This window comes from Amblyraja radiata, chromosome 6 (genome assembly GCF_010909765.2).
Source record: "Amblyraja radiata isolate CabotCenter1 chromosome 6, sAmbRad1.1.pri, whole genome shotgun sequence".
Classification (NCBI taxonomy): Eukaryota; Metazoa; Chordata; class Chondrichthyes; order Rajiformes; family Rajidae; genus Amblyraja; species Amblyraja radiata.
Window position 1 is genome coordinate 20246479 of NC_045961.1, and position 14666 is coordinate 20261144.

The 14666-nt window shown below is 43.3% G+C and overlaps 1 protein-coding gene across 7 annotated transcripts in view; it reads left to right on the forward strand.

Annotated features, from left to right (window-relative positions):
- LOC116974132 (ETS-related transcription factor Elf-1-like) overlaps nt 1-14666 on the forward strand; it is a 137992-nt gene that overhangs the window by 104205 nt on the left and 19121 nt on the right. For all 7 annotated transcript variants that reach the window (XM_033022293.1, XM_033022298.1, XM_033022295.1 and 4 more), the window contains 2 exons: nt 1715-1891; nt 14012-14092. In XM_033022293.1, the coding sequence (XP_032878184.1) occupies nt 1715-1891; nt 14012-14092 (258 nt within the window). The remainder of the gene's footprint in view (nt 1-1714; nt 1892-14011; nt 14093-14666) is intronic.

Genomic DNA, 14666 nt, shown 5'->3' on the forward strand with positions numbered 1-14666 from the left:
TGCAATTACAGGAAGAATAAGGAAACTCCACATAGATAATACTGGAGGTGAGGACTGTTCCCCGTCGATTGTCCGTCGATAGTAAGGAGCTGCTGTAGACCAGCACTAGATGGACTAAAAACCACAAGATCATCTGCATACATAATATGGTTCACTAAAATATTACCAATCATGCACCCAGTGTTACAGGCTTTCAATTGTTTGGACAGATCATCAATATAAAGATTAAAAAGGACTGGGGACAAAATTCCCCCTTGTCTAACACCATTGCTAACCCCAAGTAGGGCTGAGACCCTATTGCCCCATTTTATTTGCATAGTCTTGTGCATTATATTGTGTAAACAGAGCAGAAGTCACAATCAACCGACACACCCCAAGAATTACCCACCCTCTTATACCCTTCCAAACTAAGGGCGTGACATTACTTGGGGGAGGCAACCCCTACAAACCAATCACACATATTGATCACATTATTAAGTTATTGACAGTTCCCTAACCCAATTACAAAGCACCCCATTACAATGTTCTACAGAAGCTTCTGGAAAGAAGTCAGTTAATCAAATAGTGCAACATTCTCCCGGGATTGAAACAAGGCTTCACACTTCAGCCAATCATCAAACAGTAACACAAACATCTTGCAACATTATTAACAGTATTTACAATCCTTCTGCAGCCAGCCAATCATGCTAATGCTTCTGCAACACCTTTGGGTTTCTTTGCAAAGTGCTCATACATTTTAACAATAGAGAGGACATCTGGACCTCACCTTGTGTGATAGTTCACTCTAGGACCTAGACTTCCTTGCACCAATTTGCAGCTCTCGGCTTTGCACAGAAATTGACCAAACAGGTACTGCAGATGCAATGATCCTCCATTTTATATATCTCTATTTTGGCCAATATAAACATGGTATTAATTGATTCTTATTTTCCCTTTCCACTGCATCTTCAGATACTCCCACAACTCTGTTTACGGTCCTAGATGTAACTGGACACAATTAGCTGTAGAAATTTCACTTTCGGGCCAAATGTTAACCGTGATTAAGTGTGGCATTTGCCCTAATCCACTTTCTGAACTGCTCTCAACTATTACTTTGGTTCATCACTGCTTTGTGCTCTGAATTTTTCATGTCCAACTCCTCTCTACTAATGCACAGGGCTATAGTCACTGTATTTCTGTTGTACCCAGCTGACGCAGGTTACCAAGGTAAATGTCTTGATTGTACTCTGAATGAGCAAACACTGCATGTTTTCCAATGGCATTGTGATGTTCAGAAATCATTATGGAACGGGCTCTTTCAACACAAGGATGATCTCTACTGTGTTTCACCGGTGGACACTGAGGTGAAAAAGGAAAGGGGTTGAACGATGACAAACAAGAGATGAGAGCTACACTTTTCAGATGCTCTTACAAGGCCAACAAGATGGGCTGTTCCTGATACTTGGAAGTTTACACACCTACATGGGGTAACATGGAACAAATTATTATAATTTTAAAATAGCACTGCAGCTGCAGAGTGAATAGTGCTTTTTGAACAATATGCCAATGCCACAATATTTGTGAATTGGTTCCCGGTACCTTTTTAGCACAGTCGTCCAATTTGCTGTGACGTGTTTACTTGGGGAAATTCTACTTATTATTTACAAGAATTACTGAAGTGCAAATTGGATGTGGTACTAATTGATTCTTATTTTCCATTGTTTGCAACTGCCAGCTCATATGCTCATGCCATCAGTGAGTGGGGTGATCACGGCTCCCTTCAGACACATCTCTGTGCGGGTAGATGGAGTTCCTGAGGTGGTGGAGAATGCAGAAGACATTATATTGACGGAGGCGACTGCCCAGCAACAGATGGCCAGCGAATCGATGGAACCTACCAAAAAAAGAAAAGGCAAGTCTGTCATAAAGCTGGCATTGGGCTCCTCAAAATGTACATGAATTGGTTATGATGGAGATTGGATTTGGCCAGTTTGCTGGTATTTAGTTTGTTAAATAACAGAGCTTCAATCTTGTCTGGTCCGATGCAATCAGAAAGTTTAATTGAAGCTACAGTAGTGTATGTTTAGCCTCGTCTGCCTGATAGCAGCCTGGCTGCCTAAACGTAATAATCTGGCTGACATTTGTGTGGATAGTAATCAGTTGACAGGTTACTGGTTCATGCAGGTGAGTTACTAATCTCATCGCAATCAGAGGATGCGATGGAGTTAAGGGCCTGTCCCACTTGCCGATTCTTTCGGCGACTGCCGGCGTCGTATCAGCGTCGCCAAAAGATTTTGAACATTTCAAAATCCAGCGGCGACAAAAAAAATGTTGCGACACTTGAAAAAACACACTACGCGTCAATGTGTCGTCATGCCTGATACGTCCGTCAGTCAATGATGCCCACAGTCGCCGAAAGCATTGCCATGTGGGATATGCCTTTTATCCCTTGTGGTTCTTGCCCACTTCAGTTTCCTTCTGCAGACGATAGTGGACACAATATTTCATGTGATTGTGGTGGCAAATACTATCACTACTGTTTGTATCGAAAAACATTGTGCATTCAAATATAAGGAGAAAGTATATAATTAATGGGAAAAGCATTAAAACTGATGTACTAAGAGATCTGGAGTTCCATGTCTATAGCCCCATGAATGTGGGAAAGCAAGTAAATACAATGGTAAAGAAGATGTATGGAATGCTTACCCACATTGGTCAGGGCATAAAAGTAAAAGAGGCAGGAAGTCATGTTGCAGCATTAGAAAACTTTGGTTAGTCTATTTGGAGTATGTCTGTTCTGGTTGCCTCAAATATGAGATTATGGAAAGGGTGCAGAAGAGTGTTCAGGAAGTGGAGGCATTGTTGGGCTTTCTTTAGAATTGTATCCATGTGCTGGGTCCAGGACACATCTCAAGATCTGCACACCCAGGAACTTACAAAAAAAGGACACAAAGCTTTGGATTAACTCGGGCGGGGGGGAGAGGGGGGGGGGGATGAGGGGGAGAGAGGTTAGGCTGCATTTCTGGAGAAGATGGACAGGTGATGTTTCGGGTCAGGACCCTTCTTCAGACTATTGTCTTGAAATTGTTGACTCTCCATCACTAATAGGTGATGAAGATAGATTTGTGGATCTGCCTTCCTCTTCTAAAGTCAACAATTAGCTCCTTGGTTTCACTGACATTGAGATCCAGGTTGTTGTTCTGGCGCTAATTAATCAGATGATTGATTTTCTCTCTCTGATTCATCATGACCTCTAATTCATCCACTGATGGTAGCGTGTGCTGGCCCAGCTGAGAAATATCGCGCTGGACACTCTGCAGTTTGCATACCGGGCCAATAGATCAGTGGATGACGCAGTTAACCTAGGCCTGCACTTCATCCTGCAGCACCTAGACCACCAGGGGACCTACGCAAGGATTTTGTTTGTTGATTTTAGCTCTGCATTCAACACCATTGTGCCAGAGCTCCAAACTCTCCCAATTGACTGTGCCTGAACCCCTCTGTCAGTGGATCACCAACTTCCTGACAGACAGGAAGCAGCATGTGAGGCTGGGAAAGCACATTTCGGACCCGCAAACACTCAGCATAGGAGCACAGCAAGGCTACGTGCTCTCTCCTCTCCTCTACTCTCTCTACACCAATGACTGCACCTCCACAGACTCCTCTGTCAAGCTTCTCAAGTTTGCGGACGACACAACCCTGATTGGACTGATCCAGGATGGGGAGGAATCTGCCTACAGACAGGAAGTGACACAGCTGGTGTCCTGGTCCCTTCGTAACAACCTGGAGCTCAATGCTCGTAAGACAGTGGAACTGATAGTAGACTTTAGGACAGCTCCCCCCACTCACCATCAACAACACCACAGTCACATCTGTGGAGTCTTTTAAGTTCCTTGGAACCATCATCTCCAAGGACCTTAAATGGGGGGCTACCATTGACACCACAGTCAAAAAGGCCCAACAGAGGATGTACTTCCTGCGGCAGCTGAGGAAGCACAATCTGCCACAGGCAATGATGGTCCAATCCTATACGGCCATCGTAGAGTCTGTCCTCACCTTCTCCATCATGGTCTGGTTTGGCTCAACCATCAAGCACGACATCCGGTGGCTGCAGCGAATCGTCCAATCGGCTGAGAAGGTTATTGGCTGCAACCTTCCCTCCATTGACGAACTGTACACTGCAAGGGCCAGGAAGTGAGCGGGTAAAATAATCTCTAACCCCTCTCAACCTGGCCACCAACTCTTTGAAGCATTTCCCTCTGGAAGGCGACTCCGGACTGTCAAAGCCGCCACAGCCAGACATTAAAAACAGCTTTTTTTCCACGAGCAGTAGCTCGACTCAATAACCAAAATTCTGTAGCTTCCTTTTGCTCTGGTATTTTATTTCATTCACATGTTTAAACTATAATGTCTTATTATTAATGTTTAATGTTTTATGTGTCATTCTTAATTGTTACTGTATGTCGTGTAGTTACTTGTGAGCGGAGCACCAAAGCAAATTCCTTGTATGTGTACACACTTAGCCAATAAACATATTCATTCAAATTTAAAGATGGAGTTTGAACTATGTCTGGCTACATGGTCAAGGGTATAGAGCGAGTAGAGCAGGGGACTGAGCACACAGCCTCGAGATGCACCTGCTTTGATGACTATCGAGGAGAAGGTGCTGCTGCCAACTTGTACCGATTGTGTTCCGTTGATGAGGAAGTCGAGGATCCAGTTGTAAAGAGATCCAGTTCCCGGCGCTTGCCAACAAGTTTGGAGTGGTTGATGGTCGATGACCAACAGCCGTATGTGTTTTTATTGTCCAAGTGGCCCAGTGCAGAGTGGAGAGCGAGAAAGATCACATTCCATAATGAACTATTGTGGTAGGCAAATAGTAAATTCATGCTAAGATAGTTGATATGCACCATAACCAAACAATCGCAAAGCACTTCATCACCACGGACATTCATGCTACCAATTTGTTTTTGTTTCTTCAATGTTTCCTCATCTCAAGCAGAGAATCATATTTTTCTATCCTGAAAACAAGGTTAGAGAGACTTAGTTTGGATTTTCATTATCTGGCTAATAGAACTTTATAAATGGAATTGTCACAATTCCAATCACAGGACATTGTTTGACTTCTCCATTCAACCTTTAATAAGTAAAATTTGCCATTTTATATTGTGAATAACTTGATGCAATATAATGGTGTTTCTGCCTGTTCAAAACTCCTTTGTGTCATAACTGAATTTGAAGAGCAAGCAGTGAAACCAGATAAAATAAAATATATTTCAATGATGGTCATAAAGGTATAAAAAGATATTCATCAAAATAATGGATGGAACATTTTAAATGGATCTAATGTACTCTTTTTGTAATCCATTCTTTCTACAAGATAATAAGATGCATTTTTCTCATTCCTGTTTTTTGTTGTTGAATATTGCCAGAACATTTTGAAGTATACAGTTTTTGTTTTTTAAGAAGCATGAGACTAGGTTCTGTGGTTTAGTCAACTGTTTATCAGCCTTTCAGAGGATTGAGCTTATTCTGTCAGATCCATGTGATGTTATTCATAGTGAAGATCTATCACCCTGTTTGGTCATAAGTGATAGGAGTAGAATTAGACCATTTGGCCCATCAAGTCTACTCCACCATTCAATCATGGCTGATCTATCTCTCCTTCCTAACCCCATTCTCCTGCCTTCTCCCCATAACCTCTGATGCGTACTAATCAAAAATCTATCCATCTCTGCCATAAAAATATCCACTGACTTTGCCTCTTGCCGGGGTGATGCCTCTCTTGGAGGTACTTTCCACTGAAAGATTCATTAAACTCTTCAGGAAATTCTGGGCCAGTCCTTCTTGCTGGCAAGGTATGAACCGTATCTAAGTCGTGGAATTCCAATCCATCACTAAACTGCACAAAATGCCTGGATTGTATTTTTTTGGGGGGGTTTTGCTGTCATCTTTCATAGCTTCATCTCCAGGCTTCTAAGGTACAAATCACTGTCAAGCTACCTATGATGCCTGTCGCTGTGCCTCTTGAAGAGCTGTATGATGCCAACTTATTGAACATGTATTCAAGAGAGAGTTAGATTTAGCTCTTAGGGCTGACGGAATCAAGGGATATAGGGAGAAGGCAGGAAAAGAAGGAAGGTTCACCAGACTGATTCCTGGGATGTCAGGACTGTCTTATGAAGAAAGACTGGATAGACTTGGTTTATACTCTCTAGAATTTAGGAGATTGAGAGGGGATCTTATAGAAACTTACAAAATTCTTAAGGGGTTGGACAGGCTAGATGCAGGAAGATTGCTCCCGATGTTGGGGAAGTCCAGGACAAGGGGTCACAGCTTAAGGATAAGGGGGAAATCCTTTAAAACCGAGATGAGAAGAACTTTTTTCACACAGAGAGTGGTGAATCTCTGGAACTCTCTGCCACAGGGTAGTCGAGGCCAGTTCATTGGCTATATTTAAGAGGGAGTTAGATGTGGTCCTTGTGGCTAAGGGGATCAGAGGGTATGGAGAGAAGGCAGGTACGGGATACTGAGTTGGATGATCAGCCATGATCATATTGAATGGCGGTGCAGGCTCGAAGGGCCGAATGGCCTACTCCTGCACCTAATTTCTATGTTTCTATGAACGGCGTACTGATTTTGGATGATCAGCCACGATCATATTGAATGGCGGTGCTGGCTCGAAGGGCCGAATGGCCTAATCCAGCACCTATTTTCTATATTTCTACATGTATTGGGCCTTGATAGGACGAAACCTGTAATACCTTGACCAGTCTCCCTACCGAAGATAAGATATATACCTGGATGGAGAAGTGCAATGAAGGATCAGATTGATTCCTGAGCTGGGAGGTTCTAATAATGGAGACTTTACGCAGAGTTACAATATGCTGTCTTCAGAAGAGTGAGAGATCATATCTTCAAAAAATATAAACTTCTTCTGGGTCTTGACAGGATAAGTACAAAAATGATTTATTTTTCCCTGGTCGTGGTGTCTTGAACAAGATTTTACACTCTCTGTGCAAGAATTGGCCATCAGGAACAAAGAAATGTCTTCAATCATGGTGAATGTTTGGAGCTCTTTTCCAAGTGAGATGCAGAGGTTCAGTCATTGATTATATTCAAGACGTATATATTGATAGGTTTTTAAATATTAAGGGAATCTAGTGATATGGGGTTAATTGCAAGAAAGTAGAGCTGATATTTAAAAAAAACTGGTGTTATCTTATTGAAAGCTGGAGTAGCAGAAGGGCAGAAAGAAAATGCATCAAGTGTCTATTTGGCTGAAATAAGCCATCATGTGTGTAACTATAGAACCACTATACAAAGCAACCAGAGGAATTTGTCCCCTGCAAAAAGCAAACTACTAGAGGAACTCGGCAACCCACTGAGTTCATCCAGCAATTTGTTTTCTGCTCAAGATTCCAGCATCCACACTTATGCAGCAAAATTAACATCTCTTTATACAAATTTGTGTTTAGTTAACCTTGTTTATAGTTGAACCTTACTTTTATAGAAAGAATAGTTATAACTTTCAAGTGGATCCCCCTTCTAACAGGCCAAGAACTTCCTCCAACATATACGACCACTTAAATCAGCATGACTGTGGTGCTGATGTTTCTGCAAACTATCCATTATTCCTTTATGTGATCCAAACATAAGTACTTGACTTGGGCTTTATCACCCCCTCGCTGAGTTTGTGCGCTGATTTTAATTGCCTTCATGGCTGCTGCCAGAATCGCCTCTTCTATCCAAACCGGATCAGTCATCTATGCTGAGCTTTTTGGCCTACATCTCCTCTGATATAGCAATTTGAAAATGGTCATACTTGTATAGAAATCCTCCCAGTTTCCGATTTCTGCTCCATTCCTGCATTGGTGCTACCTCCTGCACCCATGCGGAACTCACTGACTTCCATCAACTTCACCACTAATTTTGATCCTGCACTCAAATTCACTTGGACCATCTCCGACATCTCCCTACTGGTTTCTAGATCTCACCGTCTCCATCACATGAAGCAGACTATTGACCGACATCTACTACAAACCTACTGACTCCCATAGCTATCTTGATTGACTACACTTCTACCCACCCTGCTTCCTGTAAAGACTTTATTCCCCCTACTCCCAATTCCTCCGTCTACGCCGCATCTGCGCCCAGGATGAGGTGTTCCATACCAGGGCATCGGAGATGTCCTCATTCTTTAGGAAATGGGGGTTCCCCACTTCCATTATAGATGAGGTTCTCACTAGGGTCTCCTTGATATTCCACAGCTCCACTTTTACTCCCCTTTCCCCCCATTTGTAACAAGGACAGAGTCCTCCTTGTCCTCGCCTTCCACCCCATCAGCCGTCGCATGCAACATATAGTCCTCCAACATTTTTGCCACCTCCAACGGGATCCCACTACTGGCTACATCTTCCCATCTCCACCCCTTTCTGCAGAGACCGTTCCCTCCGAAACGGCCTGGTCAACTCGTCCCTTCCCACCCAAACTACCCCCTCCCCAGGTACTTTCCCCTGCAACCGCAGGAGATGGAACACCTGTCCCTTTACCTTCCCACTCGACTCCATCCAAGGATTCAAACAGTCTTTCCAGGTGAGGCAGAGGTTCACTTGCACCTCCTCCAACCTCATCTACTGTATCCGCTGTTCCAGGTATCATCTTCTCGACGATATCGACGATACCAAGCACAGGTTCGGCGATCGTTTCACTGAACACCTCCGCTCAGTCCGCCTTAATCTACCTGATCTCCCAGTTGCTCAGCACTTCAACTCCCTCTCCCATTCCCAATCTGACCTTTCTGTCCATTGTCAGAGTGATGCCCACCGCAAATTGGAGGAACAGCACCTCATATTTTGCTTGGGTAGTTTAGACCCCAGCAGTATGAATATTAACTTCTCTAACTTCAGACAGCCCTTGCTCTCTCTCTCTCCATCCGCTTGCCCTTCCCAGTTCTCCCACCAGTCTTACTGTCTCCACCTGCATTCTATCTTTGTCCCACCCCCTCCCCTGACATCAGTCTGAAGAAGGGTCTCGACCCGAAACGTCACCCATTCCTTCTCCTGAGATGAGGAACTCAGCCGCTGAGTTCCTCCAGCATTTTGTGTCTACCTTCGATTTAAACCAGCATCTGCAGTTCTTTCTTACACTATGCCTGCAGCCTTCTCCACTAGATTTATGTGAAACTGTAAATAACTTCAATGTGCTATGAAACAATTCCAAAGCTCTTGATTTGTTCCTTTGTATTCATTATTTTACTTTTGGCCAGAGGAATGGAAGATGAGTGGGTGTTATTTTTCAACAATAATTGTGTTCTTCTGACCTCTTTCCCTTGCTGTGCTGTATTTGAAAAGCCCAGGAGCAATACTCTGCCCCACTTCAGTTAATACATTGCCCTTTTCTCTTGCAACAAATATGAGTGGTTTGCTCCATTTTAAGGCAAATTAAATTAAGCACTGTATCAATGTCAAATAAGGTCAAAATTCTCTTGACTTCCTTGGTTGCTCTGCCTTAGTTTCATTGAATTCCCTGTTGATCTGCTCAGCCCATCTTGTGGAATTGTAATCTTCCACACAATGATGTTCATCTCCTTTCCCCCTCCCCTTCTACCCATATCCCATCCTCTGGCTTCACAATTCTGGCTTGTCAATCCTTATCTCTGTACATCTTTTCGTCTCCTCATCTAAGTTCATCTTCTCTTCTCTGACCTTCGTCCAACCATCTGCCTAACAAAACTCCTCCTCACCTGTATCCACCTATCACTTGTCAAGCTCTTTGTCCTGCTCCTCCTCTCCTCCAGCTTACTCCACCACTCTCCCCCACAATCAGTCTGGAGAAAGGTCCTGACCCAAAAGGTTACCTATCCGTGTTCACCAGAGATGCTGCGCAGCCCGCTGTGTAACGCCAGCACTATCTCTCTCTTTGTAAACCAGCACATGTGACCACATTCTCCCATCCCATGCCAGCCAAACTTCCTCCCAGCAGTCCCTTGTAATGAATTTGGAAATTATTCAAGTTGCAAATTTCCTGCGGAGTTTAAGATAATCAGGATCATGAGGAAAGATGTCCTTGTTTGCATGAAATCCTGGGATTAACAAATATTTGTTTTGTGCTAAGTACAAAACAGAGAAGTGCATTTTAACATGTGACTATACTTAGATATTGTGTTCATGGAAATTGTGGTAAAAGTCACTTTTGACTTGAACCCTAAATAATTACAAAACCCATCATAACCGCGAATATGATCTCAGAAGTCGCACTTGAATAAGATTTTGAACCAGAGGCTTTCATCCCTAATCTGATTGATAGTCAAAGAAAACTGCCTCTTAGTGCTATGCTGTGTGTGGTGCAACGTAGTAACGCTCTGCTTTTAATCTACCTGTTATATGTAAGGCTGTTGTTATTTCTCTTAAATAGATTTATTTTGTCTGAAAGCAGGAACAATATTACTTTTGTGTTGGTCGTATTGCTCAATATCAAACACATTGTTATTGCAGAATTGTGTATTAGTCTTTGGGAGAACATAAATCACTATAGCATGTACAGTTTCCATCAATAGTGTACTTGACATTGCTCTGTATATTGTGATGGACATGCTGGGAAGGAGCACAAGTAAGTAAGTAAGTTTTATTTATATAGCACGTTTTAAGTCAACTCGCATTGACACCAAAGTGCTTTACATAAAATAGATAATAAGTTTCCATACAAACCATAGAAAAAGGTTAAAAAAATAAAGAAAATGGACACAACACATTATAGAGTTCAACACAAATGTCCCCCCACAGCAGAATCAAAATTTTCCACTGTGGGGAAAAGCACCAGAAAGTTAAGTCCTCTTCCTCTGTGAAACACCCGAGGTCAGGGCCCATTTGTGGCCTTGCAGCCAGTTCGATAATTTTCAGGACCCTCTTGCCGTGAAGATGGAACTCCGGCATCGGGTGAAACATTCCTCAGCGGCTTGGAAAGTTTGGAGCGGCTGCCTTTGTAGTCCTTGGGCAGCGCCGGTTGGAGCTCCGACCCCGGCGAACTCGATCCCAGGCCCCGCGGCGCTCCAAATCCAGCGCCGCCCGCAGCCGCAGCCACAAGGCTTGGAAACGATGTGGAGAATGGGGATAGACATAAAATGCTGGAGTAACTCAGCTGGGACAGGCAGGGAGAGAAGGAATGGGTGACGTTTCGGGTCAACCTTTCCTCAGACTGAAAGACTCTTTAAAAAAAAAAAAGGGTCCCATCCCAAAATGCCACCCTATCCTTCTCTCCAGTGGGGCTGCCTGTCCTGCTGAGTGACTATAGCATTTTGTGTCTAATCTTCATTTTAAACCAGCATCTGCAGTTGGAATGGAATGGAATACTTTATTGTCACATGTGACTAGGCACAGTGAAATTCTTCGCTGCCTACCCAATGTATACAAATAGCAGCCACCTACAGCGCTGACCAAGTTACAAACTTTACAACAGTTCCCTCCTACACATGGAGAATGAGGAACTGTGTATGCCAAAGTAGTTAGGACATGCTATAAATGAATGGCTGATGTCAACTGAGTTCCACTGAGTATCAGTAATCTGCTTTAAAAATAACTTGCTACAAACTTGCTGGCATATGAAGGAAGTGACTTTAGTGATATGATTGCGGCACCCACTCAGTGTGGAACATTGTCATGGAATTTAGGTCCTACGGCCGTACTGTCTTACAAAATGTTAAAGGAAAACAAATCAATTCAAATCCAGTACATAAGAAAACATCCAAATGTGTTCAAACCCATTGCCATCAAATTCTAATTAATCACTAACAACCTTGCTTTTAACAAATGTTCTTTCTTTTGTCGTGAAAGTGGAGGATTCTTCTGATATCGTAGCCAGATTGTAATATATTTGATGTATTTTTAACATGATGTAATGAGCAGCTGTTCGTTTGCACAAATGTAAATTGACAGCACTGTTATTATTAGAGCTATTAACATTGAGGAAATGTCCTGAATAATTTTTATGACCAACCATATCATTGCAATGAACAAGCTATTTTTAAGTAAGAGAGGCTGTATTTATTTATAATGGGATGTTACGTAGGTCAAATTTAGGCATTGTTTTTAAACAGAAACAATTGCCATTCGGTAGCTGTCAGAACTATGTATAGGAAAGAACTGCAGATGCTGGTTTAAATCGAAGATGGACACAAAATGCTGGAGTAACTCAGCGGGACAGGCAGCATCTCTGGAGAGAAGGAATGGGTGAAGTTTCGGGTCGAGCCTAAACGTCACCCATTCCTTCTCTCTGGAGATGCTGCCTGTCCCGCTGTCAGAACTAATGTCCAGTCTGCCAATATGAATTGAGGACAATTTTGTAGTGCTAGCTGTTGACCCTCTTGACCCTCTGAGTGCTAGCTCTCGAGAGCATTCTCACCACTCCCATTTTCCCGATTTAGTTTCCCAGTAACCTTTTCTCACTCTCATTCCCATTAACTCCTCCAGATTGTTCTAGTCAAGTCAAGTTTGTCACATACACACAAGATGTGCAGTAAAATGAAAGTGGCAATGCCTGCGGATTGTGCAAAAACAACAGAACAGAATAGAACAGAACTATTTTAGAAATTTTTTTTTTTTTTTAAAAGACACAACACAACAGCAAATTAGTAAATTAGTCCCTGGTGAGATAAGAATTTACAGTCCTGATGGCCTGTGGGAAGAAACTCCGCATCATCCTCTCTGTTTTCACAGCGTGACAGTGGAGGCGCTTGCCTGACTGTAGCAGCTGGAACAGTCTGTTGCTGGGGTGGTAGGGGTCCCTCATTGTGTTGCTGGCTCTGGATCTGCACCTCCTGGTGTACAGGTCCTGCAGGGGGGTGAGTGCAGTTCCCATGGTGCGTTCGGCCGAACGCACTACTCTGCAGAGCCTTCCTGTCTTGGGCAGAGCTGTTACCTACCTGCGATGCAGATAATTAATCAATGGACCCATGAGATCCTGGGGAGGATGTTCAAGCTCTACATGACACACCGGATGTTAGAATATTCTTGAGGAAGAAAATATTCTAAGGAATAAAGAATTGGGAAAAATTATCCATGGCTGATTTGTTGTGATCTGAAGTACACTTCCTAGGAGTGAGATGGAAGCAAATTCTTTAGCTTTCATAATGAAATTAGACCACACAATAGACAATAGGTGCAGGAGTAGGCCATTTGGGCCTTCGAGTACCTGGAGTATTGTGTGCAGTTTTGGTCCCCTAATTTGAGGAAAGACATTCTTGCTATTGAGGGAGTGCAGCATAGGTTTACAAGATTAATTCCTGGGATGGCGAGACTGTCATATGCTGAGAGAATGGAGCAGCTGGGCTTGTACACTCTGGGGTTTAGAAGGATGAGAGGGTATCTTATTGAAACGTATAGGATTGTTAAGGGTTTGGACACGCGAGAGGCAGGAAACATGTTCCCGATGTTGGGGGAGTCCAGAACCAGGGGCCACAGTTTAAGAATAAGGGGTAAGCCATTTAGAAGGGAGACGAGGAAACACTTTTTCTCACAGAGAGTTGTGAGTCTGTGGAATTCTCTGCCTCAAAGGGTGGTGGAGGCCGGTTCTCTGGATACTTTCAAGAGAGAGCTAGATAGGGCTCTAAAAGACAGCGGTGTTAGGGGATATGGGGAGAAGGCAGGAATAGGGTACTGATTGTGGATGATCAGCCATGATCACATCGAAGGGCCGAATGGCCTACTCCTGCACCTGTTGTCTACATTTTTGGTATTCTCAATTTGAAGAAGTGTCCTGATCTAAAACACCGTCTATCGATTTTCCCTCCATAGATGCTGCCTGACCCACTGAGTTTGTCTAGAAACTTGTTTTTGACTCAAGATACCAGCATCTGTAGTTTCTCGTGTCTCTAAATATTGAGTAAGGTAACTTTTACAGGGCTAAGTGACAGGCACAGGGGAGTGGGACGAATGTTTCAGAATTTCAAGTCGACATCCTTCTTTTTCACTTAAGGTATAATTTTATGTGGAAAATAAGCCTCATCATTAATTGAAACTAAACATTTTGCTTAAAGGGCGTAAACCGAAACCACCTCTTCCATCTTCACCCGTGGCGAATCCAGACTTCCCTGTGAAGAGGAAAAACAATGGCAAAGGTAATCCAGTGTAAACAGCAACAGCACCTTCACAAATGCAAGGCTGAGCCTTGGCTCTCAAGTCTGAGTGAATAGGTATCATGTCAGAGATGAAAATGCAAAGCAAATCCAGAACAGGAGCTCTCCTTCAATCTGCTTGCTTCCAGTTTTAAAGGAAGCAAGTCGAGGGGTTGTTATTTAACTTATAATGGGGCTACTTGTATCCATTGTCCATCATTCTTACTTGAGGAGCTCAGCAAGGTGAAGGAGTCAGATAAGCTTAAACTGTGTCGTAAAACCTTAACTGTAGTAGTTGAGAGTCAGAACAGGCTGGAGTGCATCCTCTAGGCATAACACGTAATTTCCGCCCCCTCCCCACCCCATGACACCTTTAGCTCCTGGCCAGGAAGTAACTGCTCTGGTGGGATTTTGCCTTGTGACATAGGCATCTTGCCCAAACACTGCCAGTGGGAGGCATTGAGGCAGGAGAGATGAGTTACATTCTGATGCACAGGATCCCAATCTTCCGCCATTAGGGTGCAGCAACTAGGTCATTTGTTGGCCTCTCTGCCTGGCCAGACAGTGAACAATGCAT